General features: G+C 42.0%; 2 protein-coding genes across 2 annotated transcripts in view; one reads left to right on the top strand and one right to left on the bottom strand.

The window, feature by feature from the left end:
- NAA25 (N-alpha-acetyltransferase 25, NatB auxiliary subunit) overlaps positions 1-15776 on the top strand; it is a 64558-nt gene extending 48782 nt beyond the window's left edge. Inside the window, exons 18-24 of the mRNA XM_049865458.1 lie at positions 760-1003; positions 1415-1538; positions 1828-1893; positions 3196-3293; positions 4420-4530; positions 8142-8288; positions 11818-15776. Of these exons, the coding sequence (XP_049721415.1) occupies positions 760-1003; positions 1415-1538; positions 1828-1893; positions 3196-3293; positions 4420-4530; positions 8142-8288; positions 11818-11940 (913 nt within the window). The 3' untranslated portion in view covers positions 11941-15776. The remainder of the gene's footprint in view (positions 1-759; positions 1004-1414; positions 1539-1827; positions 1894-3195; positions 3294-4419; positions 4531-8141; positions 8289-11817) is intronic.
- Positions 15777-17797: 2021 nt separating this feature from the next.
- On the bottom strand, positions 17798-25587 carry ERP29 (endoplasmic reticulum protein 29). Its single transcript, XM_049865459.1, has 3 exons — positions 25328-25587; positions 20371-20509; positions 17798-18538 (listed from the first exon to the last, which is right to left on the bottom strand). Exons 1-3 carry the CDS (start codon positions 25469-25471, stop codon positions 18036-18038), a joined length of 786 nt encoding a protein of 261 aa, XP_049721416.1. The 5' UTR covers positions 25472-25587; the 3' UTR covers positions 17798-18035.
- Between the last annotated feature and the right edge of the window lie 417 nt (positions 25588-26004).

The raw sequence follows: 26004 nt of genomic DNA, 5'->3' as shown, positions 1-26004 counted from the left end.
AGAAACTCTATGGTGCAGTTCTGCTCTGTCCTATAGGGTCACTCTGAGTTGGAATTGACTCGACAGCAGTGGGTTTGGTCTGGGCTATTCCCAAAAGGAAAGCAGGTGTTCCCCATAAGCTACATCACTTGTGCAAACAGTCCAGGCATAGTGAGCTGTTCTTATCATTTAGGTAGTAGTTGGAGTACACATACCCAGACGTGAGCCAAGGGCCAACCTTGCTGGCATGCCCCTCTAACAATAATAGCGTCAGGCCTGCTATAGTTAACTCTTTTCTGCACACAGTGCCATAAAAAGGGACAGTGTGCAAAACAGCGTGAATATTGTGAACCCATTTTATTTATTTTAAAATTATTAAATGGACTATATAAATATTTTTGTTGTATTTTAGTTACTTTTTTTGTATATCCGTATTGCAAAAGTCTGAAAGCATATACAGCAAACTTGTTAATGTTGTGGGTGTTTGGGTTACCAGGTTACGTTTTGCCTTGTTTTTTTACTTTTCTTTCATTTGAATTTTTTATATCATGTATTTTATCATCAGGGAAAGAAGTTTCATTTACAGGTAAAATGACCTGTTAGGTAGGTTATCATTCCCATTTTATGGATAACGAAACAGAGATTCAGAAGTTTTTGGCTTGTACAAGGTTATTCAGCTAGTAAGTGAGAGCTGGGACCAATATCGACTGGTTAAGACATTTGAAAGATTTGAAGGGAGCAGACTGAATAAAATGGGTGGTTGGGATGTTTCTGTTTCAGGGACGTTTCTGAAGAACACAAGAGACTTTCCCTGGAGGAGGAGACCATGTGGTTAAGGATCCGTTCCTTAACACTGAGGCTGATCAGCGGACTTCCGAGTCTTAACCACCCAGTGGAGCCAAAGAACTCGGAGAAAACCACCGAGAACGGCGTATCCTCCCGAATTGATACACTGCGTTTGCTCCTTCAACATCTGGAGGTGGCCCTGGATACAGGAAAGCGATTTATTGAGAAGCAAATTCAGGTATCATCGATAAGTATTTATCGTCAAAGCTGCAATAGTTAATTTATGACTTGAAAAAAAATAAGTTTGGAGTAGGTGAATAGTAAAGAACAGTATTTTGTCCCATGTTACGGCATCTGTGGGAAAGAGAGGGATGTTGTAGACTGAGAGGGAACTGCAGAGGCTTCCTCAGTTGATAGTGATGCAAACCAAAATAGCTTTTTGTGATGGCAAATTTTTATTAGCTATTAACAAATTAGCATTCCTGCCTGTTTTCTCTGTAATGATTCAGTTACCAGTTCGCTCATGATCAAGGTCTCGTAACGGACGCTCTAAGGCAGGTTTTTATCTAGCGGTTAAGGCGTCTTGTTTACTTATCTACATGATTTTGGACGTATGTAAAGGACCTGACTTTTTTCCTTTCTTCTCCAGTATCCTTTCCTTGGTCCTGTACCCACCAGGATGGCTGGCTTCCTTAATTCTGGCTGTCCTCAGTGCCAGACTGGCTCTTTTCATCTTGTTAGTGATGTTTATGAGCTAGATACCAATGGTTTAGGTAAGCATACACTTGCATGCCTGTGTTGACTGGGTTTTTGTCACTGAAAACTTAAACTTACATAGTAAATGCAGTAAAATAGTCACAACTTAACACATCGGGAAAAATGGCAGGGGTGGGGGCTCTGGAAATGTTTCCTCTTACCTTGCCCTTCCCTTCATCTCTGCCTGTCCGTCTCTCGGTAGTGGAATTTAGATGTCCTTGGCCATGAGTAGCTCGCAGATACTGATTTTGCTTCTTCATTTTGCTAAAAAAAGGAAAAGTTTTCATTTTTATTTTTCAATTTTAGAGGATACAACGGAGATCCAAGAGCGAATAGAGAATAGTTTTAAGTCTTTACTAGAACAACTAAAAGGTAAGTGTTCTTATTGTGGATTTGTCGCCCACCCCCCACTAGTTTACTGCATTTATTTTATCTGGCAGTGACTACATTTTTTATAGATACTGTGGGAGGATTTGAAAATAATCATACTTTGGATATTTTTAAAGAATTGTTTTTAACTTTTAAAAGTTACTATTGCAAAAGTAGTAGTAGATGCCTGTTAGAAGACAGTGTGTCAGTGGGTGTGGTCTTTCCCCTTTTCCCCAGTCTGTTGCCCCATAGATGAGTACTGTTAACACTGTGAAGTCTGTCCTAGACAGTGTACACATAGCTGGATGTGTGCATGCACATACACATGGGTGTATGAATATACAGAATAGGGGTTTTTTAGCATAAGAAAAGGTGTGTACATGCTCTTCTGACTTACTTTTGAGTTGTCTTGGACGCCTTACTGTGTGAGGCATATATACATACTATTTAGTGTTTTAAGATCTGCATAATATTCCATCAGCGTATCACATTTACATACTTCTTCGTCGAGTACATAATATATACTTGAATTATTTTCCATGTTTTTAAAAATGCTGTAATGAACATCTTGGGACACAGCTGTTTGAGTACTTGTTTAAATATTTCCTTTGAAGTAAATTCCTGGCAGTGGAATTGTTTGGTAAAAGGGCACACACACACGTACGCATTTTAAACCTATAAGGATGTTTCTTTTCAGGAGCACAGATGAGCTTTTATTTTATTGCCAAAAGAAAAATATCTGAGAATTAAAAGATGACCTGGATTACCATATAAAACGTGGTATCTGTAACAAAGATGCATTCCTGCAATGCAGTTTGGTCTTTCAGGCCATATGGCCAGGAGTTCTTCTGAGTCATTCACCTGGAGTCTTAATTTAATTGTGCCCATAGCCTATCTGTGGAAAGGCATAGCTCGTGTTTAGACCCTGTTGTTGTTGTCCTATAGTGACCCTATAGGACAGGGTAGAACTGCCCCACAGGGTTTCCAAGGAGCGGCTGCTAGATTTGAACTGCTGACCTCTTGGTTAGCAGCCAAGCTCTTAACTACTGTGCCACCAAGGCTAGAATATATAATTCATAATGCCACCTTCTATTTTTTTAAGACAATAGAGCAATAATCGCATGGCTTTTTAAATGAACTTTAAATACATATCCTTTGGTATTTGATTTATTGTGAGGAATGAAAAAATCTTCCTGGATTAAGCTTCTGTGTTTGCTTATTCTTCATTAGATTGTGCATTGTGTTCCTAAAAATGGCATTGGAACAGCAGCTGAATTAAACCGTAAAACATTTTTTTGTTTTCAGATGTCTTCAGTAAATGTAAAGGTGACCTCTTAGAAGTTAAAGATGGTAACTTGAAAACACATCCTACTCTCTTAGAAAATCTTGTTTTTTTCGTTGAGGTATGTTTTTGTTCTCTTCCTTCATTGTACATACAGTTTATTTTTCAAAAATGAAGAGGGAATAGGCACCTTATACCTGTAATTTTACGCCTTCCCCCGCCCATGTTTTCTTAATTGAAAAGCATTTTAAACCATTTTCTGAAGGAATTCCTTCAAAGAATACCAGGAAGGTTTAATTGATAATGCTTAGGTAAAGCTTCTTGTAATTTGCTTTACTCATCTCCGAGTTTCCCCAGATTAATCCAAATCTAGCTCTGTTTCCTCTACATGTATTTTAAGTTAATTCCTCTGTCCTCTTTCATGTGTCCTTGCTGTTGTTGAGAAATTACAGAGAGTCTGCATGATGGAGGGGAGTGCTGGAGCTGATGTAGCCAACCTTCCTTCTGTCTTTCAGCTAGAAAGAAGAGTAGGCTAATCCAGCTTCTTCCCTTTCTGCCACATGTTTGTTTATATTTCTTTTCCTGCTAATCTGTAAGCTTCCTGAAGGCCACATACTCTGTTCAGGTGACTGGCACATTGTACATGCCTAACATAATTATTGCGTGACTGAGTGAGCAACTGAGTACTAATTGCACATACGTGTACGTGCATACAATGCAGTATAGAAAAAGACAAGTAAACGGCTAAGTAATTACAAAGCAGGATATGTGGTAACCAACTGGGGAGATTTCTTCACATACATTTAAGGTAAGGTTTGTAGCCGAGACAGTATCTTACCTGGCTGGAGAGGTGGCTGGGGAGAGGTATATTGTAAAGGACCTTTGGATTCCATGCTTAGAAATTTGGACTTTTCACTGAGTGAAAAGGATATTAATGGCTCCCTGCTTCCTACAGGGAAGCATCAGGGAACTGGATTCGGTGGAGGATGGATTTAGAGCTGGTAAAGCCAGAAGAAGGGATAAAGACTTAGGCTCTCACAATATTCTGAGCAAGAGATTAAGGAAGGCCTGAATCAGTGTGGTGACTGTAGAAATCGGAGCGTGGAGGATGGATTTGGCAGAGAAATTGAAAAGATTTGCATAGAACAACTGACAGAATTTTGCTGTTTAATACATTGCCTTTAACTGTTCATGAGAGGTGTCTCTACTGTAATCCTTATTGACGAATTTGCATTATTCCCCCTTAGACTATTTCTATTATCCTTTGGGTGTCCAGTTATTGTGAGAGTGTCCTGCGACCATACAAATTAAATTTGCAGAAGAAGAAAAAGAAGAAAAAAGAAACCAGCATCATCATGGTAATAACAGAAAAAAACACAAGTAACAGTCTGGCAGCTACTGCTTTTTCTTTTTCCTGTTTCCCTGCATGTTTTAAGAGTACTTGAGATCCTAGTATACATTTTCTAGCCTCCTCCCCTATCCCCCAGCTTTTTCTTTCTCTCTTTCTTAAATTATGGCAGTGTCTACTAGATTTCTTCATTGTAAAAGACTTCCCTCTGTAATTAATAAGTAATCTATAGGGTGATGCTTTGAGACTGTGAATATCCTGTTCCCCACCGGCCTTTCACCCAGTGGTTTTAGTGTCCATTGAATAGCTCATTACATCCGTAGTTCCAAAATGGTGCTTTTCTAATTCCGGCAATCCTTTATTATTTGTTAGCGGGCGTTGTTCCGTAAAATAGGGCTTTCCCAACCCTCTTTCATTCATATATTTTTTAAATGTGTAAAATATATATATATTTGAGTCTCACCATGGGCTCATTTTTTAAATTCACTTTATTATAAATCATTATTTTTCTTCTGGATACTCATATTGACCCAAATTTGGCTAATGGGAGCCACTTTAAGCTGGTTTCTGTACTTTAACATGTCCTCATCAGCTTTTGAGCCCTTATTTCTAGGACAACCAATGTGCTCCAAGCATTTGTACTTTCCCCTCGAAGACCCGAAACCAGCCATATTTTCCCATTGAGCTCTGGTTCCTTTTCTGGGGAATGGTAATTTGAAACCAAGGTCTGGGTGCTAGATGTGCTTGTTGCTATTGGGGTTTCCTGGCTTACAGGTCATGTCAGTGGCGAGAGCTAAAAAAATTTAGTTATGCATACATACATACATGAATTCTTACCGATACTTCCAATTTCAACCCAACATCACAGTGTTCTCCTTTCCACTGCTTCCCTCATTCCATATTTGTAGCTTAATTGTCTCAGAGTGAAGACTCTGATGTCCAACACTGTCAATATTTTACTCATTTGCTGTTTTTTTTTAGCAATAAATGCTAAATCGTTTTGGAATTACTGTAACAGTTCCACTATGAGTTCCTATAATAAACTCACTAAAAAAAGTTCAAATTTTTTGCAGTTTTTTTCTAGTCCTTAGAGTATATTCCAATGAATATACTCGGGAATATACTGTGTAAATACACTGGATTTAAACACATTGTGTTATCAATGTGATATATAAGGTTCATGTATTTCTGTTTGTATTTAATTTCAGCATTTCCCCCATCTTTACTGATTTAATTTTTGAATGTGTAAAACGTTAACATAATTTATCATTTTTACAAGGAAGGTTTTTTAGAATTTATTACAGCACTTGACAAGCTGTTTTATTATTGAGTTTATCCTATCATTATCAATGCCAAATTTTGGCCCACTATAGCAATATGAGTTGGAATCGACAGCACTGGGTTTGGTTTTTTTCTTTTTTAATAGCAATATAGTAAACCAAAAGCCAAACCAAACCCATTGCCTTTGGTGGATTCTGACTTATAGCAACATAGTAACCAGTGTCATTTGCAGATGTTGATGCTTTTAGTAGATGTTGATCCTTTTAGTAGTAAAATTTCTGAACAGTTCAGTTTAGTAACAATTGAGGAGTTCTCTAGATTAGACACTGTGCTGAATGTTACCATTCATTTAAAAACAAAGGGTACTTAGATTCAGGTGGGGGACTAAATAAGGGAAATTTCACTTTCCCTTTCTTTGGTCAAGAAAATTGAACAGATCATAAATGTAAAGTTTGAAGGTGTAGGTCTGAGTTGCTCTATTGCTCTCCCTTCTAAGGAAAGCCTGCCTTAGAACTTGTCAAGTAGCTTTCTGGTATTTGGATTTTGAGAGTGGGGGTATTTTGTTATTTTTCTAACTTCCAAAAGTGAGAATGACCTTCCTGTTTTTCCAGTTATCAAAGTAACCAATAAAGGTTTGAATAAAGTGAAGATTCCTCATGTTCTTACCAACCAGCAATAACCACTGCTAACATTTTAGAAACCGGGATCTTGCTATCTAGCAAGTTCTGCAACGTGCTTTTTCTTAGTTTTTGTTTTGTTTTTCTGTATAGGTTTCTTGGACATCTCTTCATGTCTGTAAATACAGATCTAGCCTATTTTAATGGCTATATACCGTCTTATTGTATTAATATACCATAATTTATTCTTATTGATGAATATTTGATTGGTTCTGATGCTTTTTTAAATATGATAAATAGTGCTGTTATTAAAATATAGACATTCACGAAGATGAATTTATAATATGATTTCCTTAGGATATCTCTTAGAATTAAATTATATACACATTTTTAAGGCTTTTGGTACATATTGATCAATTCATCCTGTAGAAAGATCATAGGAGTTTACACCCCTCACCCCCCAACCCCCAGCAGTGTTGAGTGTGCCTGTACCCTCTGCCCATCTGATAGACAAACATTGATACCCCGTTTTTCTAATCTGCATTTGCTTGGTTTTTATTGATGTTGAACCTTCACAGAAGACAGACTTCTTGAGGGGAAAACTGCCTTACTAGTTGATAGGCTAGTTCTTCCCTTATGTTTATATGGCTTTTTTTTTTTAATTGTATCATATGCTTTCATATGGTTCTTGAATTTCTTTGGTATATTTTTTGTTTCTCTCTTAGCCTAAGTTGCCTATAGTAGGGTAGTAATATTTTGATGTATTTTGGGTTATTGAGTTCTTAACATAATAGTATTATTAATCCTCTGTCATACATGGTGCCTATTTTTTTAGTTTTGTCATTTGTCTTAACTTTCGTCTCCCCCCACTCCCTTCGCCATCATGTAGTAATTTTTTAAAGAACAAGGTAGTGGCTTTTAATGGTTTTTCTAGTATAGTGTCATGTCCAGGCCTTTCCAGCTCATCATTGCAGAAGTCATCACCTATATTTTCCTCTGGTACTTTGATGGATTTTTTTATATTTAAGTATTTAACCTATCTGGAATTAATTTTCATAGGAGAAATGAGGGTAATGAGCTGGCATTATTTTTTCCAAATGTCTAGCTGGTTATCCCAGCACCATTTATTCATTGATCTACTTGAAACCTGTTTTGAAATGCCACCTTTTAAATTCCCACAGGTCCTTGGGTCCATTTCAGGACTTGTTTCCTTTCACTTTTTGTCAGTTTACTTATATACCAGCACCACCCAGTGTTACTGTAACCTCCTACTGTACTCTCATATCTGTTAGCACAAATTCTCCCCATTAATTTTTCTGTTTGAACTTAGAATATTCAGTTTGTATTCCCTGTTAACATCTGGAGAGAGTAAAATAAAGTCTTCATTCCACTCCTCTCCTTTCATGTTCCAGGTGATTTCTAGCCCTAAGTTGAGTAATGGCCAGTTAAGATATTTACTAATGATTGCTCATCTTCAGTTTCTATTGGTTTTTCATATTTAAAAAACATCTCGGTGAGCAGCTGGGGGGGGGGAGTATCATAATTGCTGAGTTAGCATTTTTTGTTGTCAGTTAACTTCACCTTGGTTTGAAACTGTATCCATTCCTGTTATTGTTGCCGGCCTTAAGTAATGCTAGAGCATGAAGTTACTGGCATAGCTACATGTAAGCACAGGAAATATGTTTGATAATCTTTCAACATTTTTTAAAAATCTTTTCCCCAGCCACCTGTCTTCACCAGTTTCCAAGACTATGTTACTGGTCTTCAGACTTTAATTTCCAATGTTGTGGATCATATTAAAGGGCTTGAAACACATCTAATTGCACTTAAACTTGAAGAACTTATTTTAGAAGACACTTCGTTCTCACCGGTAAGAGATTGTATGCTAGTGGCAATAAGTTATATATAGATATTCAATGTTTTTATCTCTGTCACAAGGACAAGTTAATTTTCAATTGTCATTCTCTCCTTATAGGACTTGTAATTGGAAGGTACCTAGCAGTAGTTTTTTTTTGTGGGTGGAGGTCTCCCCCTACTTCCTTCTCATTTCTATATGTTTTTGGGGGTATTCTTTTCCTAGGAAAACTAATGCCAACATGATGAATTGGTGGAAGTAGAATTAATACTGTCTGTGTTTTGAGCACCAGAGGAAATCCATCATACTTTCAAGATGCAGGGAAAAAGCAGACGTGTTCATACGTGTGAAGTTTGGTTTTAGCCAGTTAAGCTCTATATTCAGCTGTTTTCATACTTACTTCAGTGATGACGAGAAGTACTAATTGATGGATTATTTAAGTTTTTAATATTTTCTCTCTTTTTTAAAAGCATCACATTGTTTTGAAAAGGTAAAATATGCATATGGTAAAAAAACAATCCGAAGAGTAAAGAAAGAAGACAGAATGAACTGTATCTCTTCTATCCTAACACCAGTTCCCTAGTTCTCTTTCCAGGAAGCAACCACTATTAGCGGTGGTTTTTGGTACAATCTTGCTGAATTAGATAATCCATGTAGAAGCCTATAAGTCTCTATATCTCCCTGCCTCCCACCCCCCGTCTATAGATAAAAATGACAGCATGCTGAGCACATTGTTTTGTTTCTTGCTTTTTGCATTTAATATCTAAGAGATTATTACATATGAGTACTTACCTCCTTTATTCTTTTTAACAGCGCTGTAGCATTTCATTGCACACAAAATGTATGTTCATTACAAGAGAATTAGAAAGTAGAGAATAGCATCTCCCTGTTACCATCCCCTAATCAGTCTTTATCCCACCATCCAGAACGATGGAATTGTTTATCAATGTCAAATGCTTCTCTTGTTAATAATTTCAAAAATAGTTGAGAAAATCATTGATTTAAAAGCTGTTCATTGGTGATATAAATTAGAACTCTGTAAGGCCACCTGTGAGAACAGATCCCCAACATCTACCTTAACCAATACAAACCATGTAATTTGGTTTTCTAGTATGTGAAGAAAATGGAGCCCATCAGACAGGAAGACTCTTTGCCCTCAATATTCTTTCCTTCCAACTCTAGTCTTGTCAATCCTTCTTCCTCTTCAAGGCTGTATTCATAACCCTTCCTGCCCCCTCTATATCTCCCCACCTCTTCCTCTGTATTTGTATAACATTTTGTACCTGCCATTAGCCTTTATGAATTCCGGGCACTTGGGTACCCAGTAAAGGGCCAGTAACTGAACCCTTTAGAAATAAGTATGTCCTAGAATTCCTGCCTCCTACCTCGCGCTTCCAGTCCACTTTAAAAGGAGAGACACTTGCTCGTCTTGTTGTAACACTTTTACATAACAAGAAATCTGGCGATTTATAGTAGATTTGGAGCTGTTTAGCTTTTTACCTTTTAGACCAAGGCCCAACTCATTCTCTACTCTGAATCCCATCCCCTTTTGTGAATACTGTAGAAAAACAAAAATTCAGAATTGTAGTACCCATTAAAAACAACAAACAAGGTACCTTAAAGACCGTAAACTTGAATGAATGTCACATTGCTTCACGCGGTTGGGCTTTGCTGGGGATCTTGGGGATTTTCAATAAGCAGGTGATTATCGAGCTCACTTCCTGTTGAATGCTGGGCTAAATGGGAATATAGTGAGGATTACGTTTTCACCAGGCAGACTGGAATGGAGGAAAGGAATCCCGAGCAGAGGGAGGTACAGAAGCATAGAGGCAGGAAGGTGAATTGTGCGGGCGCTGTGAGTCACCCAGCAGAGCCAGAGCATGTGGTATGAGGGAAGGACTGGCAGGCACAGGGGTGATGGGCTAGCGTTGAGACAAATGAGGGATGGTTCTTGTTACAACGTCTGTCTGCCTCCTAAAGTACAGAGTAAAAGTTCTCATTCTGAGCATTCGAGAGATTATCCTTTACTTTGTACTACTCTCTGAAGTATTATTTGTGAAATAATAATATTATTATGAAAACAGTGATTTTCATATTATTATAAGAAGCCCTGGCTCTATCCTTGGCTTTTGTCTTTGGGAAAGTCACTTAACCTCTCTGGGCCTCAGTTTCTTTATCTGTAAAATGGAGATGATGGGATTATAGTGAAGGTTAAATAAAGCAGTTGCTGTTGTTATTAGTTGCTACGGAGTCAGCTCCGACTCATGGAGGATCCGTGTAGGGCTGGGTACTACTTGTCTTTTGGGTAAAACAAAACCTTACTTGCCTTCAACTGAATTTCCATTAGGGTCCTGCCTTTTTTCTTTCCTTCTTTCCTTGCCAAATTTAAACATTGTGAATGTCTCTGGACTACCCCTTCAGTCCAGAGGTATCCGCTGAAATTGGTTTTGTGTGAAAACCTTTTTCTGAGCTCTTACACTCAGAGAGAAAATACACAGTATTATGTTGTAATTTTTAAAAAGTAAATGATGCATTCTTATTCTGTAGCTTGGCTCCCTGCCCCGCTCCCCGCCAGTAACCCTATATTCAAGAAGTCTGTTTAGGTTGATGCACCCTTGTTCTTTTTAGCAGCTGTGTAGCATTCAGAATAGGAATACACCACAGCAGTTGGACATTTTAGGTTATGTCTGTAGATTTGCTTTTACATCCAACGCTGCCTGGAATGTATTGGCGCGTGCCTCCTAGTGTACATACTGTTTTCTAAGGAAGATTAGCTCTCAAGCAGCGGTATTGCTGGATCATAATATGTGCTCACTGGGTTTGTCACTGCAGCCCTGGGCTCTGCAGTACTGCCAGTTTCAGGTAAACCTAACCAGTTCCCAGCCAACCTCTTTTCTATGTTTGAATACTCCCTCTTTTTTATTTTTAGTGGTTTCTACCACAGGTCAAATGTGGCAGTAAATATTTAACTCACGTATTTGAGTTAGGCAGCAAAGCTTTGGTCTTTTCTTTTTTTAAATTGTTTGGCCTCTTGAATCCATGGACTTTGTCAATATGGAGGGAGACTTGTCAATATTGTAACTGGAAAAGATGAAGTTGGTAAATTTGATGAGTTTAATAAATGGCTGTGATGATGTCCAAATAAGGAAGTAATAAATCCCTACTTTCTTTTCTATGAAAATAATCAGAAACCTCAACTTTTTTTTCACTTTATACAGCTTATAACACAATAGTGACTCGATGTTCAAACTACTTAGTAATACCTTTTTTCTTGATGAAAACTAGAAATCAAAAATCTCAGTTTCTCTACTTCATGTAACTTAGAACAAAGGTTACTCGGAAGAATAATGATGCTAAAGTGACAGAGTCTCATTGAAAAATCACGTGGAAAAATAGACATCTGTGATGGGCTTAAGTCTTTGTATTTTATGAAACCGAAAATAAGTTCTGAATGAGTTTGCAGTGAGACCAAAGGTAATGGTAATTTTAACTTTTAGGAATTGGGAATAATTTCTGAGCGCTCATTCTTCTGTCTCCTTTTTAGGAAGAAAGAAAATTTTCAAAGACTGTGCAAGGGAAGGTACAGAGCAGTTATCTGCACTCACTTCTGGAAATTGGGGAGCTGCTGAAAAAAAGACTGGAGACCACAAAGAAAATAAAAATTTAAGGACGTGTGAACCACAAGCATTGATGACTCCACAACAGAGAAAGATGCCATCTTTCCAGGCAAAAGCTACGTCTGGTTGACCATCATTTTAATCCAGAACTTCCTCATAAAATGCATGAAGGACTTTGATCGTGAATTAATTTTTTTAGGTATGAAATACATACAACTGATTAAATTATTGTATATAAACCAGAACAGGACCCTCATGTGGGTTTGACCACTTTTTATAAATGTTCATATGCATATGCAGTCACAAGAGAGCCCCACTTTTCTTCTTCCCTCCCATCACCAGAAATATCTGGAGGTGGGGGGACACTATAAAAGCAGCAATAGAAATTAAACATAAAGCATCAAGCATCAGCCTCAGAGTGGCTGAATGGCCTTTCCATTATAGCAGTGGGAATTTTGGTCTGGCCCTCAAGCCTGAGGAAGCAGAAAGCAGGACATGGGGGGACCATGACTGGGAGAAGGCCCTCTTTCCATAGGAACAGGTTAGTTTTAAAGGTTCCCTCAGCTGCTTGGCTCCCCCTGAGCCTAAGGCAGGCGCACAGAGGACCTCAGGGTGAGATTTGGCATAAGCGCACTGTTTGAGGGGACCGGCACCTGCTATTGAAGGGCGCCACTTATACGACCACAGGTGCTCGTTTTGTGGCTTGATAGACATGGTAGCCAGGACATCCTCATCCTAGCTCCTGTGAGAGCTAAAGCAAGCATAGGGCAGCAAGACAGGCTTCTGTTAACTGACAGCTGTTCAGAGGAGAAAGCAGCGCAGAGCACTTAGTGTGAGCCTGCTGAGGACTAGCCTGCTGTCTTTCATCCATTTGGGAAAGATGGGAATCACTTCCTTAAAGAAGAGAGGTGTACATAATTTATGCAGGCAAGTATGATACTGATTTCATTGGTTTCTTGAGTCATATACTGCAACTGACTTATGAATTATATATGTATGTGCATATACATATATGTATGTGTGTGTATATATGTGTGTATACACACACTTGAAAATTAAGATTTAGTACTTTAGTGTTTTTAACTAAGGGGCTTGGGAAGGAAGGAATAGGAATGTATATTATGGACTTCAGGTTTTAAGTTTTGGGTTGGCAAAAGAAATGTCATCCTATGGGTTTAATGCTCAGTCTCCTTTTTTCAAACTTGAGAAGTACACCAGGGCGGCGTTTATTTTGCTCACTTAGAGGTCGCCAAGACTGTAGCATCAGAGGTTGGTCTGAGAGAAAAGATACAGATTGTTCTTGAAAATGTTACATGATTTTATACAATTGCTTTCATCACTTTTCTTTGTGTTTGAATCTCCCCTTCCATTTTTGGATTTTGTTACTCAAGTTTTGCTTAATTCTGTAAGAGCAAGGAAATGAATTTGATGAGGAAATTCAAGCATCTGATGGCAGATTGGTCTTGAAGACCTTAAAAGTCTTCCCAGCTCACAGCTCCAATGAAGTGCAGTATGTTTTCTTTTAAAAGCAATCGCAAGACAGCTGGAAAGTCTCTGCAAAGCAATTGGATTTTGTCTCCTCATCTTGACTTTCTTAGATTCACAATTTGGTATGGTGATTAGTAATTGTTCAGACTTCGAAGGAAATTTTTTGAAAATTTAAAAATAAGAGTTGTTGGAAATCTGAGTTCAACAAGTAATTAAAACAAGCAGTTTTGCCGCTAACTGGTAGCCACAGCTGTCACATACCCCACTCCAAAGGAGGAACACTCTTGAACAAGATGAACTGAACATTCTGATTCTGACTATAATTTAATGGCAACATATCATTATCTCATAAAGCTATGGCCTATTTAGATGGAACTGTGTGTGTGTGTGTGTGTGTATGGGTGTGTGTGTGTATGGCATGTGTTCCTGAAATGTTTCTTTGAATATCCCAGAAAGTACTGTACATAGAAATACTGTATTCTCTGAGACAAGTCTATCAACTGACCATGATCCATCTAGCATGTGTGCGCCCAGTGGGCTGGCTTTGGTCCTCAGGGACAGTGCGTGACTCCAGTGGTCTACCTAACCAGTCTCCTGCCTGGTGGCATCTGGGACCTTTACTGGTTTTAATGACAAATAATGTTAACGTCGAGGTATGCTTCCTTTGTTACTTGCTGATTTTCCTACTAAATGTAGCATTTCAATTAGATCCAACCTCTAACATTTTGAGATAATTGTAAAAAGAATGAAATTACGCAGAAATGGCCAATATCTTTTATTGATCTGTTCTTTTGGAAACTGTCATGCACTATACATTGTGTACAGTTAAAAAATATATATATATATTCTTACATGAGTAAAAAGGACCCTCTCCCAGCAATCGTATGTCATTGGTATTTGAAGATAATTCCCAAATAACCCATTGCTGCTGCTGCTGCTATTTTTTTGGTTTGTGTGGGTTTTTTTGTTTTGTTTTTGTGTGACAGATTGATATTTAAAAAAAAAATAGCAAAGAGAAAAAACACAACTACTGTTTACAGACTGAAAAATTATTGCTTTTTATACTACTGAGATCCTAAGTTAAGATACTCCAAAGCAAATATTTGGTTTAGATCATTTATCTGATGTGGATAAAAGGTAGAGAAATTTTTAGTGTTCTCCACGGAATGGAAAATGTACAAATGCCTAGCTGTGTTGCCCATCAATTTTGTATATTTTCATAATTTTAATTCTTCAAAATTGCATTATATTTTGCAATCACTATGTTCAATCTGGATTTGTCTTTCAACTTTTAATACAAAAAGGGGTTTCAATGTATCTATGGCCTTGTTATTGAAACTCTTCCTAATTATTTGATGTGATTTATTAATATGGGAAGTATATATTCTTCCTTCAGAATTAAGTGAAGCATAAACTGGATGGGTTAATTTATATAAACAGTTTCACTTCGAGTTGGCATTTCTGCCTGGTTCATTTTTGTTCAGATTTTTAGAAGCCACAACCTTCTAAATAGCGTAACTCATCTCCATTTTGTATTGAGTGTTATATCCCCAGCAAAATTTTAATATTTGTAAATTTTTCATTACAAGGGCACCAGTCTTTTTTGTTTCAAAGTCGTCCCTTGTATATTAAGAAAACCCAAAAAACAAAAATCAGCCACTGCCATTCAGTCAGTTGCGACTCATAGCAACTTATAGGACAGAATAGAACTGCCCCACAGGGTTTCCAAGGCTGTAATCTTTACGGAAGCAGGCTGCCACACCTTTCTCCCGTGAAGTGGAAGGTAGGTTCAAATCACCAACCTTTTGGTTAGCAGCCGAGCACTTTAACTACTGTGCCACCAGGGCTCCTTCGCCTGCATACAAAAAAAAATCAATTCAGCAAATATATATTGAGCATTTACTTTGTGCCAGATCTCTGCTGATAGAATGGTAAATGAGACCCAATGTGGTGGCAGAGAGGTAGGGGAGAGATGATAAAAATATTACTGTAATTAAGTGCCGTTTAAGAAAGTAAACCAGAGCATGCCTGTTGTTGTCATTGGGTGCCTTCAAGTGGATTCCGATTCGTGGCAACCCCATGGGACAGAGTAGAACTGCCCAATAGGGTTTCCCACATTATAATCTTTATGGGAGCAGATCTCTAGGTCTTTCTCCCATGGAGCCACTGTATGAGTTCTACCTGCTGAGTGGGTTCAAACTGCCAACTTGAGCGCTTGCCGTTGCGCCATCTGAGTTCCTTAGTGTGTGCCTAGGGTCCCTTTAGAAGATCTCTCTAGTGTTGAGATCTGACCTGGAGGACGCGGAGTCCGCCATGGACAAAAGAAAGCAGGTGCAAAGGCCCCGAGGCAGGATATTGCTCAGCATATTGCAGCTACTGACCAAGGGGATCAAGTGGGGGGGGGTACAGTGAAGTAAGGAGAGTGGCAGGGATTGAGATAGCAGCTATGGGGGGGGTTGGACCAGTCAGAACCTTGTAGCCAGGGGAAGGAATGAGATTTTATTCTAAATTCCCTGGGAAGTCACTGGAGGATTTCAGGCAGGCTGATGACATGAACCATCCAAGGGTGCTTGAACCCACATGCTGAGATTCAAAATTTACTCAGACACGTTAGCAGTACAGCAAAAAGAAGAGCGGCTTGTTCTTCCTCTCCTAGTTTTCTTTCTCCTGTCATGTTAAATCCTTTTAAGCCCTGAAAAAATCTTAGCCTGCTCCTTCAGTTATGAATTAACTCCATCCCAACATTACTCTTTCCCTTAACAAAAGGTGAGTACCTTTTATAACGTACTGCCATTCCTAACTTTCCCTGAAAGATAGGGTCAGGATTTTACTTTTTCACATTGCCTGTTTTCAGGTGCTGTCACTGCCTTGATGCAGACATGTATTTCATAGTCATGAGCGGAGGGCACGTTACCATGAGCCAAATTTCCCTTATAAAAATGGTCTGTGGGATTCCTACAACTGTGTGCTTGAAGAGCACAGAACTTCTCTCTGAGTTCCAGCGGCCATATATCCCAGTAATGTGGGTTAGGACCCAGATACTGTACTGTTTTTTCACATAGAAGAGGACAGTAGCTATTGCAGACAAGGCTACCTAGGAGCCCACCCTGTGGGGTAAGGGTTGGGATCCAAGTCACCTGCATAAGATTCATTCTAAGCACTCAGGAAATGAACTAAAATCCAGGTCTTCCCACACCATCCCACAAAGGCTTGATGGCTATGTTCAAATTCCCAGATTCTAACTTGGTTCTCTATTGAAAAATCAATCTCCCTGATGCTATTCCAACACCAGCTTTTTTTTTTTTTTTGTGGTGCCGATTACCAAGGACTAGTTGTAAATTCCACCAGTTTGTTGTATCGTGGTGGCCTGTGTACTGCTATAATGCTGGAAGCTATGCCAATGGTATTTCAAATGCCAGCAGAATCACCGCTGGTGGACAAGTTTCAGCAGAGCTTCCAGACTACGGCAGACTAGCAAGGCCTGCAAGTCTGCTTCTGAAAATCTGGCAGTGAGAATCCTATGGAGCACAAGAGATTACTGTCAAATATAGTGATGGAAGATGAGCCCCCTAGAATGGAAGACACTACACAATGGCTGCAACATACGGACTCAGACACGCCAACTATCATGAAGATGGCACAGGACCAGGTAACGTTTCTTGTACGTGGGGTCGCCATGAATCAGAGCCAACCGGACGGCAACTAACATTTGTGAATTAAAATTACTCTTGGCACCATGTGAGATAATTTGCAGGTTCCTGGATCACGTTGGATCCAGAGTCTCCTTTGCTTCCGGTAATCTGGAAATTCCCTTAAAACTATATATGCTCGTTCAGTTCTGCGAAGCCAGTCCATAGTCTTCACGACAGCCTTAATAGCACATGAGCCACAATATTAATTTTAGAAGCTAAAAGGTAGAGGAAAGGAATCCGACCTGAGGTAAGTGACAAGAGACTGGGTTTTATATGGCATATGCAGAGAGCCCATCTTTAATGGAAAATATTAGATACAAAGAGCCTCTGGTGGATGGTGAGCAATTTTAGCACCTACAATCCATCCACTCAAGTCTGAATAACAGTGGAAAATAATAAAGGTAAGTCCTGAGGTGGGACAACTTTCCAGAGTGTTACCAGGATAGTTTGTCATGCTGGTAGCCAAACAAACCAAATCCATTGCCATTGAGTCGATTCCGACTCATAGCGACCCTATAGGACAGGGAAGAACTGCCCTGTAGGATTTACCCTGGTAGAGTGGAGTCCCTCTCAGCTTATATTGAAAAATAAATTCAAAGGGAAAAGCAGGTCACAATCTAAAATACCATTTGAAAAAGAAAACCAAGTGGCTTCAGGTCCACTTAACCAAAAGTCTAAAACTTTAATTGGATCAGAATTACACTTGTCAGGGACCTGGGCAGTATACTTTCCTTTATAGCACCAATTCCTTCTGAGGGGGCATTTCAGAGCCAGCTGAGTGGGTGTGCCAGCTATCCCCAGACCTGCGACACCGCAGTTACATCCATATCAGTGTCCAGGCACGCCCAGGGCTCATGTTTCAGGTCAAGTACCACCTCTTCCATTACCCCCTTCTACTATTCAAGGGTCTCACAGCCAGCAAGTTAACTCTTCCCTCCCATCCCAATAACCCCTGGAATGCCTTTTCACAGCTCCTCTTTCTCTGCCCCCTTCTTCTGGAAGGCAGTCAGGATGTTCAAGCTCTTCTGGAGTTCCTCCTTCTTCCCATCGCTCATCTTGGTCTTCTCGATCAGCTTGGTGATCCGGGTCGTTTCTGACGCTGGGAAGTCCTCACCTTGGTCTAAGACCTTCCCCATGATCTTCAGGTATTGCTCTGCCCACTTCTTCTCGGTCTCCTTCACATTCGCGAGCGTGTCCTGCCCCTGCTTCAACAGGGCCCGGCGTGCTTCCTTGTCAGAGGCCCTGATGAACTCCCCGGCCAGCGCGTCATAGGCAGGCAGGCAACCAGGCATACCTACGTAGACCCCCTGTCCCTTCAGCCAGCGCTGGATGGCTCCAAACGTAACTGTCCCACTGTACAGGACCGGGTTCTCAAAGTCCCCATCCCGGAAGAGGTAGAAGACTGGGTAGTTATCTTTGTCCAGCTTGTATTTCTCACTCAGCTCCATGTTCAACTTGTCGCCATAATCTGTGAACAGAGGCCAGAGATGAGGGAGCAGGACCATAGGGGACCCAAGGCAGGAAATTGCTATGGGGCCTATCTGAGCTGAGGGGAAGAATGTTGGCTGTGTAATGGTTCAACTTGAGGATCACCCACACAGACTTAGGTTTGAATCCCTCCTTTCCCACTTCCCAGCCATGTGGCTTTCGTCAAGTTGGTTAACCTCTCAGAACTTCCTAATCTGCAGAACGGGGATTCTTCTGGAAACGTGTTATATCCCCACTATGTGCCAGATACTGTTCTAGGTACTACAGGTCTAGTTGTGATAATGTATTAAGTTCCCTGCCCTCAAGGAGCTTATAGTCTAAGGATGAGAAGAGATAAAATAAACAGATTAACAAATAAAATGAACATAAGGTATTAGTGCCATGATGAAAATAGAACAGGGTGATGTCACAGTGACCAGGCCACTTCAGATGGTCATGGAAGTCCTTGCTGTGGAGATGACATGAGCTGAGGGACCTGAATGTCAAGAAGCCAGCCACATGAAGATCGGGGCAGAGTGTCTCAGGCAGGAAGGACTATAAGTGCAAAACCTCCGAGCTTAGTGAGAAGGGGGAACACGAGTAAGTAAAAAATATGGTCTCTGCCACACAATGACAGCTGGGAGGACCTAATGAGGGAACATGGGCATGAGACCTGGCACAGACGTAAGTGTGGTAACTGTTAATATTTGCTGCACCCTCCCTAACTGGCAGTAGCAGTCCCAAGGGCTGATGCTGTGAAAACTGGTTTCTTGCACCACCAATTACTGTCTAGTAGGTGGGGTTCCAATCCTAGTTCTGCCACTTAACAGCTCAGCAATCTTGAGCAAGTTACTCTTATCAGTATCTTCCTTTGAAAAACGGGGGTAATAGTACCATAGTACTTCATTAATTGTCACAGGATGAAATATACGTTAAAAACAAACAACAGCACAACACAATTAGCAGTGACCTGGCACACAGTAAACATCTGATAAATGTTAGAAATTACTATTATTAGTAACCTAAAAGTCCCAAGGGAGTTAACTCAAAGTTGAGTCAAAGTGGACCAACTAGCCTGGAGAGCTTACGTGGGCCCTAAGGCATCCTAGCTGGGAGGAAGGTGAGCTTGGTAGAGAACCCAATGCACTTGGGAATAAACACCCAGGTGGCGTTCTGGATGAGCCGCTCCTACCCCACAGCCCAAGTCAGGTCATTGAAGCTCCCTGAGTTTCACTTTTCCTCAAGTACAACATGGAGATAACCCATCTAACTTCTCAGGTGGAGCTCGGGTGTAGATTAAAAATGTAACATCTGTGCAAATCTTTATGGACTATCAACCACTAAATAAGTATTGGCAACTATTATTATTAAAGCTGTCATCATGATTGAGCGTTGCTTTTGGATTAGTGGATGTGAACTAAAGCCAAAACCTCAAGAGTTTTGGCACAAAAGCTGAAATGAAGAAGCGGTAACTATGGGGTCCTCCAAGAGACATGGCACCCCCTCTGACCACAAACCCCTGCAAGAAGGGTTCAAAGTTCTTGCTGTAAATTTAATGTTAGGCTGGAGTGGAAGGGGAGAGATGAGAGACGAGGGGTTCCCTCCCCTTAAACACCCACAAGGCTGAGCTGAGGTTCTGTGCTCCTAGGATCTGCTCAGGCTAAGCTTGCCATGGGCACCTGACTCCTTGAGAGACCGTGAGCCCACTCATACTCTTCACGGGTGGCTGTGATGGAAAGGCACTGGGGAGTACCCCTATACTGGGGCAATGGGGAATTTACTCCTAGTGTCCTCCTTCTCTGCCCCCCTCAGTTATCCTGGACTTGTCCATACCTGAAATCCCCACCTCTGCCACCAACAGATCATCGCTGGAGGCCGAGTTTTCAGCCAGACGCTTGAACTCATCCTGCTTCTCACCGTAGGGGTACTGGGTGTCGAACTTCACCAAGACGAACTTGCTTTTGGGAATGACCTGAGGGTACATAGAGCTGAGCAAGTGGGGGGTTCCCGGGACCTTTGGGGCTAATTCCCCTTCCCAAGAGGTCCTTATTTAAGAAACACCACGGGAACCAAGCCCATGAGGGAGACTAACTCTCACCAACTAATATTCATTCACTCATCCATTGACTTATTTAACAAGCGAGTGCATGCTATGTGCCGGGTACCCCACTAGGTACTTGCGCACACTGATCGAAGACTCATGTAACTGGCTAGAATAAAACACATAGCTGTATCTAGGCCTCCTCCTGCTGTTACCCTTTCATTAAGGCTGAGGAGACCTCAGCACACCCTACGTTGGCCCCTGTCGTGCCCACCATCCCAGGAGGACTTTGTCAATAAACACTGAACCAGAAAGCTGAACCTCCCCCCTCAAAAAAAAATCTAGAGGTGTTAGCACTGTGGAGAAAGCTCTGGCTAGGGAACCCCGCGTCGGAACCCAACAAATTTCAGCAGGGATGACAGGAAACTGCTGAAGTGCCAGGCTTGGGACAATACCCCCCGCTCCCCACCCCCCCGACTGTGGTTCCCTTTGGCTACATCTTTGGGTCCTAAACTCTCAGGGCCAGGGACTTAATTTTTTTCCCCCATTGTAAAATTCACAAAAAAACCATTTTTAAAGTGCACAATTCAGTGGCATTTAGTACACTCACAATGTTGTACAATCATTATCACTACCTAGTTCCAGAACTTTTCATCATTCCAGAAGGAAATCCCGTGCCCACCCCTGTCCAGCCCCTGGAAATCTACTTTGTTGCTATTGATTTGCCTATTCTGGACATTTCACGTAAAGGGAATCATACAGTATGTGGTCCTTCGTGACTAGCTTTTTTTAACTTAGCAAAATGTTTTCAAGGTTCATCTCTATTGTAGCTCGTATGTTGGTATTTAATTCCTTTTTATGGCTGAATATCAGAGTCCCTGGGTTGTCCAAATGCTTAATGCGCTTGGCTGCTATCTGAAAGGTTGAAGGTTCAAGTCTACCCAGAAGTGCCTAGTGATCTACTTCTGAAAAATCAGCCACTGAAAACCCTACGGAGCATAGTTCTACCCTGACACACACAGGGTTGCCGCCATGAGTCGGAACCAACTCGATGGCTACTAGTGGTAGTGGTGGTGTAGGGATACACTGTATTTTATCTGTTCCTCAGCCGATGGACATCTGGGTTGTTTCTACCTTTTGGCTATTGTACATAGTGACGCTATGAACGTTCACGTACGAGAATTTGCTTGAATATGCTTTCAACTCTCTTGGGTGTATACCTGGAAGTGGAATTACTGTGCCTTATGTTTAACTTATTGAGGAACCCCAACGTCTTCGTAATGGAGTCTACCCAACACAGATTTTATCTAACAGACTGCCTTTGGTTAATAATAATTACCTTCCTTTCCCCCCACACCTTTTGGTTGTAGTCATTATTTTGTTTTGTTGTGATCACTGTCCCTACCCCAAGCCTACATAATTCCAGTGGAAAACAAAGAAACTTAACATTTTTGTTAGTCCTTGTTTGTGTTGCTATCCATTTGGTTTTAGGTATTTAAAAATATTTAACACTGCTTAGGGACCCAGGGAGCCCTGGTGGCACAGTGTTTAAGAGCCTGGCTGCTAACCAAAAGGTCGGCAGTCCGAATCCACCAGCCACTCTTTGGAAACCCTAGGGAGCAGTTCTATTCTGTCCTATAGGGTGGCTATAAGTCAGAATTGACTTGACAGCAATGGGCTTGGTTTTGCTGTTTTAGGGACCCCAGGGCAGGAGGAGGAGCCACTGAACAGATAAATCTTTAAGTGGTCACTGACCCCATAAAACATGACCTCTAGGGGCCTAAAAACAAGGGAAGATTTAAAATATAAACCAGATCACATCCCTTCGGCCCAATTGGCCTTATTTTAGTTCAACACACCACACTTGTTCCCAACTCAGGGCCTTTTCATTGGCTGTCCCTGCAGGCTGGCATGTACTTTTCTGGGATCTTTCCATGGCTGTCTCTTTATCATTCAGGTCTCAGTTCAAATGTCCCCTCCTCACGGAGAGTCCTTCTCCAGTCACACCATCTAACACTGCTTCACTTCCATCATATTCTATCACATTACCCTGCTGTTTTTTCTTCACTGTATTAACCAGTTTCTGAAATCCTTATCTGCTTGTCTGTCCCCTCTACTAAAATGTACCTTTATGGGATAAGGGCCTTGCCTGACCTATTTTCTGCTGTGTCTCTAGTGCTCAACAATGCCTGGCGTGTGGCAGACGCTCCAAAAATATTTGATGAATGAACAGATCTCCCGCAGGCTTTGGTGGCAGAGGCTACATGTCCCGGGGGGAAATTTTTAAAAAATACAGCACGGGATCCCTATCTCTTAGGGGCCTATCCTGGGACTAGGGAATAAAATTCATCATCAGATCTCCACCTTTTATTTTTCACCATTCTTAGCAACTGAATGGTTTCAATGGCCAATCACTTGCATAATGAATTTTTTTCTGGTTCCTTTACCCAGTCTGTATCTCTTTACTGCTTTAGGAATCCCTCTCCTCGCCTCATTCTTGAGGAACCAACACCACCACTACCAGCAACTTGCTTCTTTAAGAGAAAACAAAAAAAACCCAAACCTGTTGCTGTCGAGTTGATTCTGACTCATAGCAACCCTACAGGACAGAGTACAATTGCTCCATGGGGTTTCCAAGGCTGTAATCTTTACGGAAGCAGATTACTACATCTTTCTTCTGCAGAGTAGCTGGTGGGTTCAAACTGCTGACCTTTCGGTTAGCAGTCGAGCGCTTAACCACTGCACCACCAGGGCTCCTTGCTTCTTTAAAGCGCAGATGAATTCATCATTCGTTCATTCAGGAAAAAGTTACTGAGAGCCTATCATCTGCCAGGCACAGTCCGAAGTGCTCTGAACACAGACAGGGCCCCTTTTCGCATGAAGCTGATATTCTGGTGACAGTAAAGGGCAAGAAAGAAAAAAAGATGTTGGAAATCACTGAAAGGAAAAGCTCAGAAAAGGCCCCTGGACAAGATAACTCTAGGAAACTCTCCTTTGGTTCAGTGGTGGTGGAAGTACACATAATTTAGCAAGAGAACGGAGAAAACATTTGTTCATTCATTCAACACATTATTTATTGAGCACTTCCTACGAGACAGGTAGCATGCTAGGTTGTGCAGATGATCAGTGTAAGAAATACACAAGGTACTATTCTAGTGTGGGAGACAGACAATAAAAAAAGACAAGGAAAGAAAATCAGTGGTAAGTGCTCTACAGAGAAATTAAACAGTAATGTGCTAGGCAATGACTGGCCCTTTAAAGATGGGGGGGTGGTGGAGGGATGGAGTGTAAGCAAGGACTCTGAGGAGCTCACATTTAATCTAAGTCTGAATGATAAGAAATAACCACCCTTGCAAAGACTGGAGCGAAGAATGTTCCAGGCACAGGAACAGCCAGTGCAAAAGCCCTGAGGCAGTAATGAGCTAAGGCTATTCAAAGAAGGTCTGTGTGGCTAGAGCAGAGGGGACAAGGGAGAGAATGGTTAGGACATGGGAGCAAGGGTCAGATCATGTAGTACTTGGGCTACCATGTGGAGAACAGCCTACTGGAATGCTCAGGAGTGAAAGCAGAGAAACTCTAAAGATGGAGAGCTGATTAGAAAATTCTTTTCATTTATGGTGCAGTGTTTCCCTCACAGCCACAATTGCTCTGTAATGTGATCCCATAACTATGTGTTTGGGGGCAGGAGGGGAGTATAAGGGTGTCACTTTGCCAGCCCCAAGGCATAGGGTGCTGTGGGTTGCATGTAACAACCAACCAGCCAAACCTACACTTTTAAATTCTTGAAACTTTGCCTTAGCCACAGGTGTCAAATCCACTACAGGGAACCCTTTTGAAATGTGGAAGAGTTCAACCACTTGAGAGATTTAGAGCTCCATATCTTGGTTTCACTTCCTCACAGGGCGTACAAAAAAAGAAAATAAAACCGCTGGCTCTCTCAAGACTTAGCCTGTCCATCTCATGGGGGAAGTTAAAAGCTGCTAGCGGGTAAAGACAGGTGCAGGGGGCGAGGGGTTGGGACTGCGGTGCTGTAATCAGGCGCTAACATTTCCAATTACCATTTACCCAGGCCAGGACCCAAAATTCTATAAAGATGGAGAGGGGGGTGGTGGCAAATCCTGGCATGTTTCGCCCCAATTTCATTCATTTTGCTCCCAGGGTGGCTGAATTGAAGCTATTCTAAAAGCTTGCACTTTTCAAGGGCACGCAGGATATGTGAACATTGTTTGCATACTGCAGACAGAGCAGGCTGCAGTCCATTCCAGGGGAAGAGGGGCGCAGGAGTGCACGATAAATAATTCGCCAAGTTTCCACCGCCCCACTCGCCTAACCATAGCTGGGAGCCCGGCGGCGTGGGCCTCGCACCGCCTTCAGGGACTCCCACTTGGGATTCGAGGATTGGATGTCGCCTGGCACCGCCCTCTCCCCACAGATGAGGGAAAGGGGCACCCGGTTCCCGCCGCTGCGCCTTTACAGCTTTTGCAATAGAAGAAATAAGTATAAATGCTGCAAAGGCAAGGGTGCGCAGGTACCCTGGAGCATGTGTATCCCGTAGCCACGATACTCCCCCGGCCTTGGGTCCGCCGGACCACTAGGAAGATGGAAGGCGCAGGATGGTCGGTACCGCACGGCTAAGGGCTCAGACCACCTCCTGCTCGGCCTCCGTCCCCCAGTCCCCCAGTCCCCCCAGGGTGCGATCTCGCCCAGGCGATCCGTCTGCACCTACACGAAGCCCCCCGCCCCCATTACCTTGTAGAAAGTGACAGTATCCAGGGGAAGGGCACCCTTGGTGTGCAGGCCGCTGCTGCCATGCGGGGCGGAGAGTAGCAGGAGGCCCAGAAGGAGTGGAAACAGCGAGGAGAGAGAAGCCACGCGGGGCACGGCGGCAGCCATAACGCCCGATTTCTGGAACCCGAGCTAGGAAGACCGTAGCTGAAAACCCCGGAGTCGGGGCTCACGTGACTAAGAGGGCGGGCTCGCGCGCGCGCACGTGTGCAGCCGGAGAGACTCGCCAGGGCCCAGAGTAAGAGGGAGGAACCGCGAGGAGTGACGGGGCGGGACGGAATATGGAGCGGCCGCGCACGCGCACTCAGCAAGGCTCAGGCTGGCCCGGGGTAAAAGGGAGGGGCCACGTGGGAGGTGCCACGTGGGAGGGGCGGGAGGAGAGAAAACTGGGACTGCTGCGCACGCGCGCTCCGTGGCGCTCGCCGGCGCTCAGCCCTGTTCCCGTCATCCTCCACGCGAGCAGAGGTGCAAAGCGCGTGCTTGAGGTCGTCGCAGCTGCTCCCCGGATGTGGCGCTTCCTCTTCGGAGTGGAGGAGGCCCGGCATCATTTCTTCCTGCGTTTTGTCTGTCAGGCAGTTGGTCAGGAGCCGCTGCTACCCTCAGTTAGTCTGTGAATCAAGTCCACCTTAGTCAGACTTTGC

The sequence above is a fragment of the Elephas maximus genome, chromosome 22, assembly GCF_024166365.1.
Source record: "Elephas maximus indicus isolate mEleMax1 chromosome 22, mEleMax1 primary haplotype, whole genome shotgun sequence".
NCBI classification, from domain to species: Eukaryota; Metazoa; Chordata; class Mammalia; order Proboscidea; family Elephantidae; genus Elephas; species Elephas maximus.
This window is presented reverse-complemented; position numbering and strand designations above follow the sequence as displayed.

Bases quoted from the DNA above. Each gene is read 5' to 3' on its own strand.
- ERP29 (XM_049865459.1), bottom strand. From the start codon at position 25,471: ATGGCTGCCGCCGTGCCCCGCGTGGCTTCTCTCTCCTCGCTGTTTCCA. The intron at 20,510-25,327 runs GTAATGGGGGCG...ATGTACCCTCAG, and splicing joins ATACTGTCACTTTCTACAAG to GTCATTCCCAAAAGCAAGTT. The intron at 18,539-20,370 runs GTATGGACAAGT...CTCTGTTCACAG, and splicing joins GGCAGAGGTGGGGATTTCAG to ATTATGGCGACAAGTTGAAC.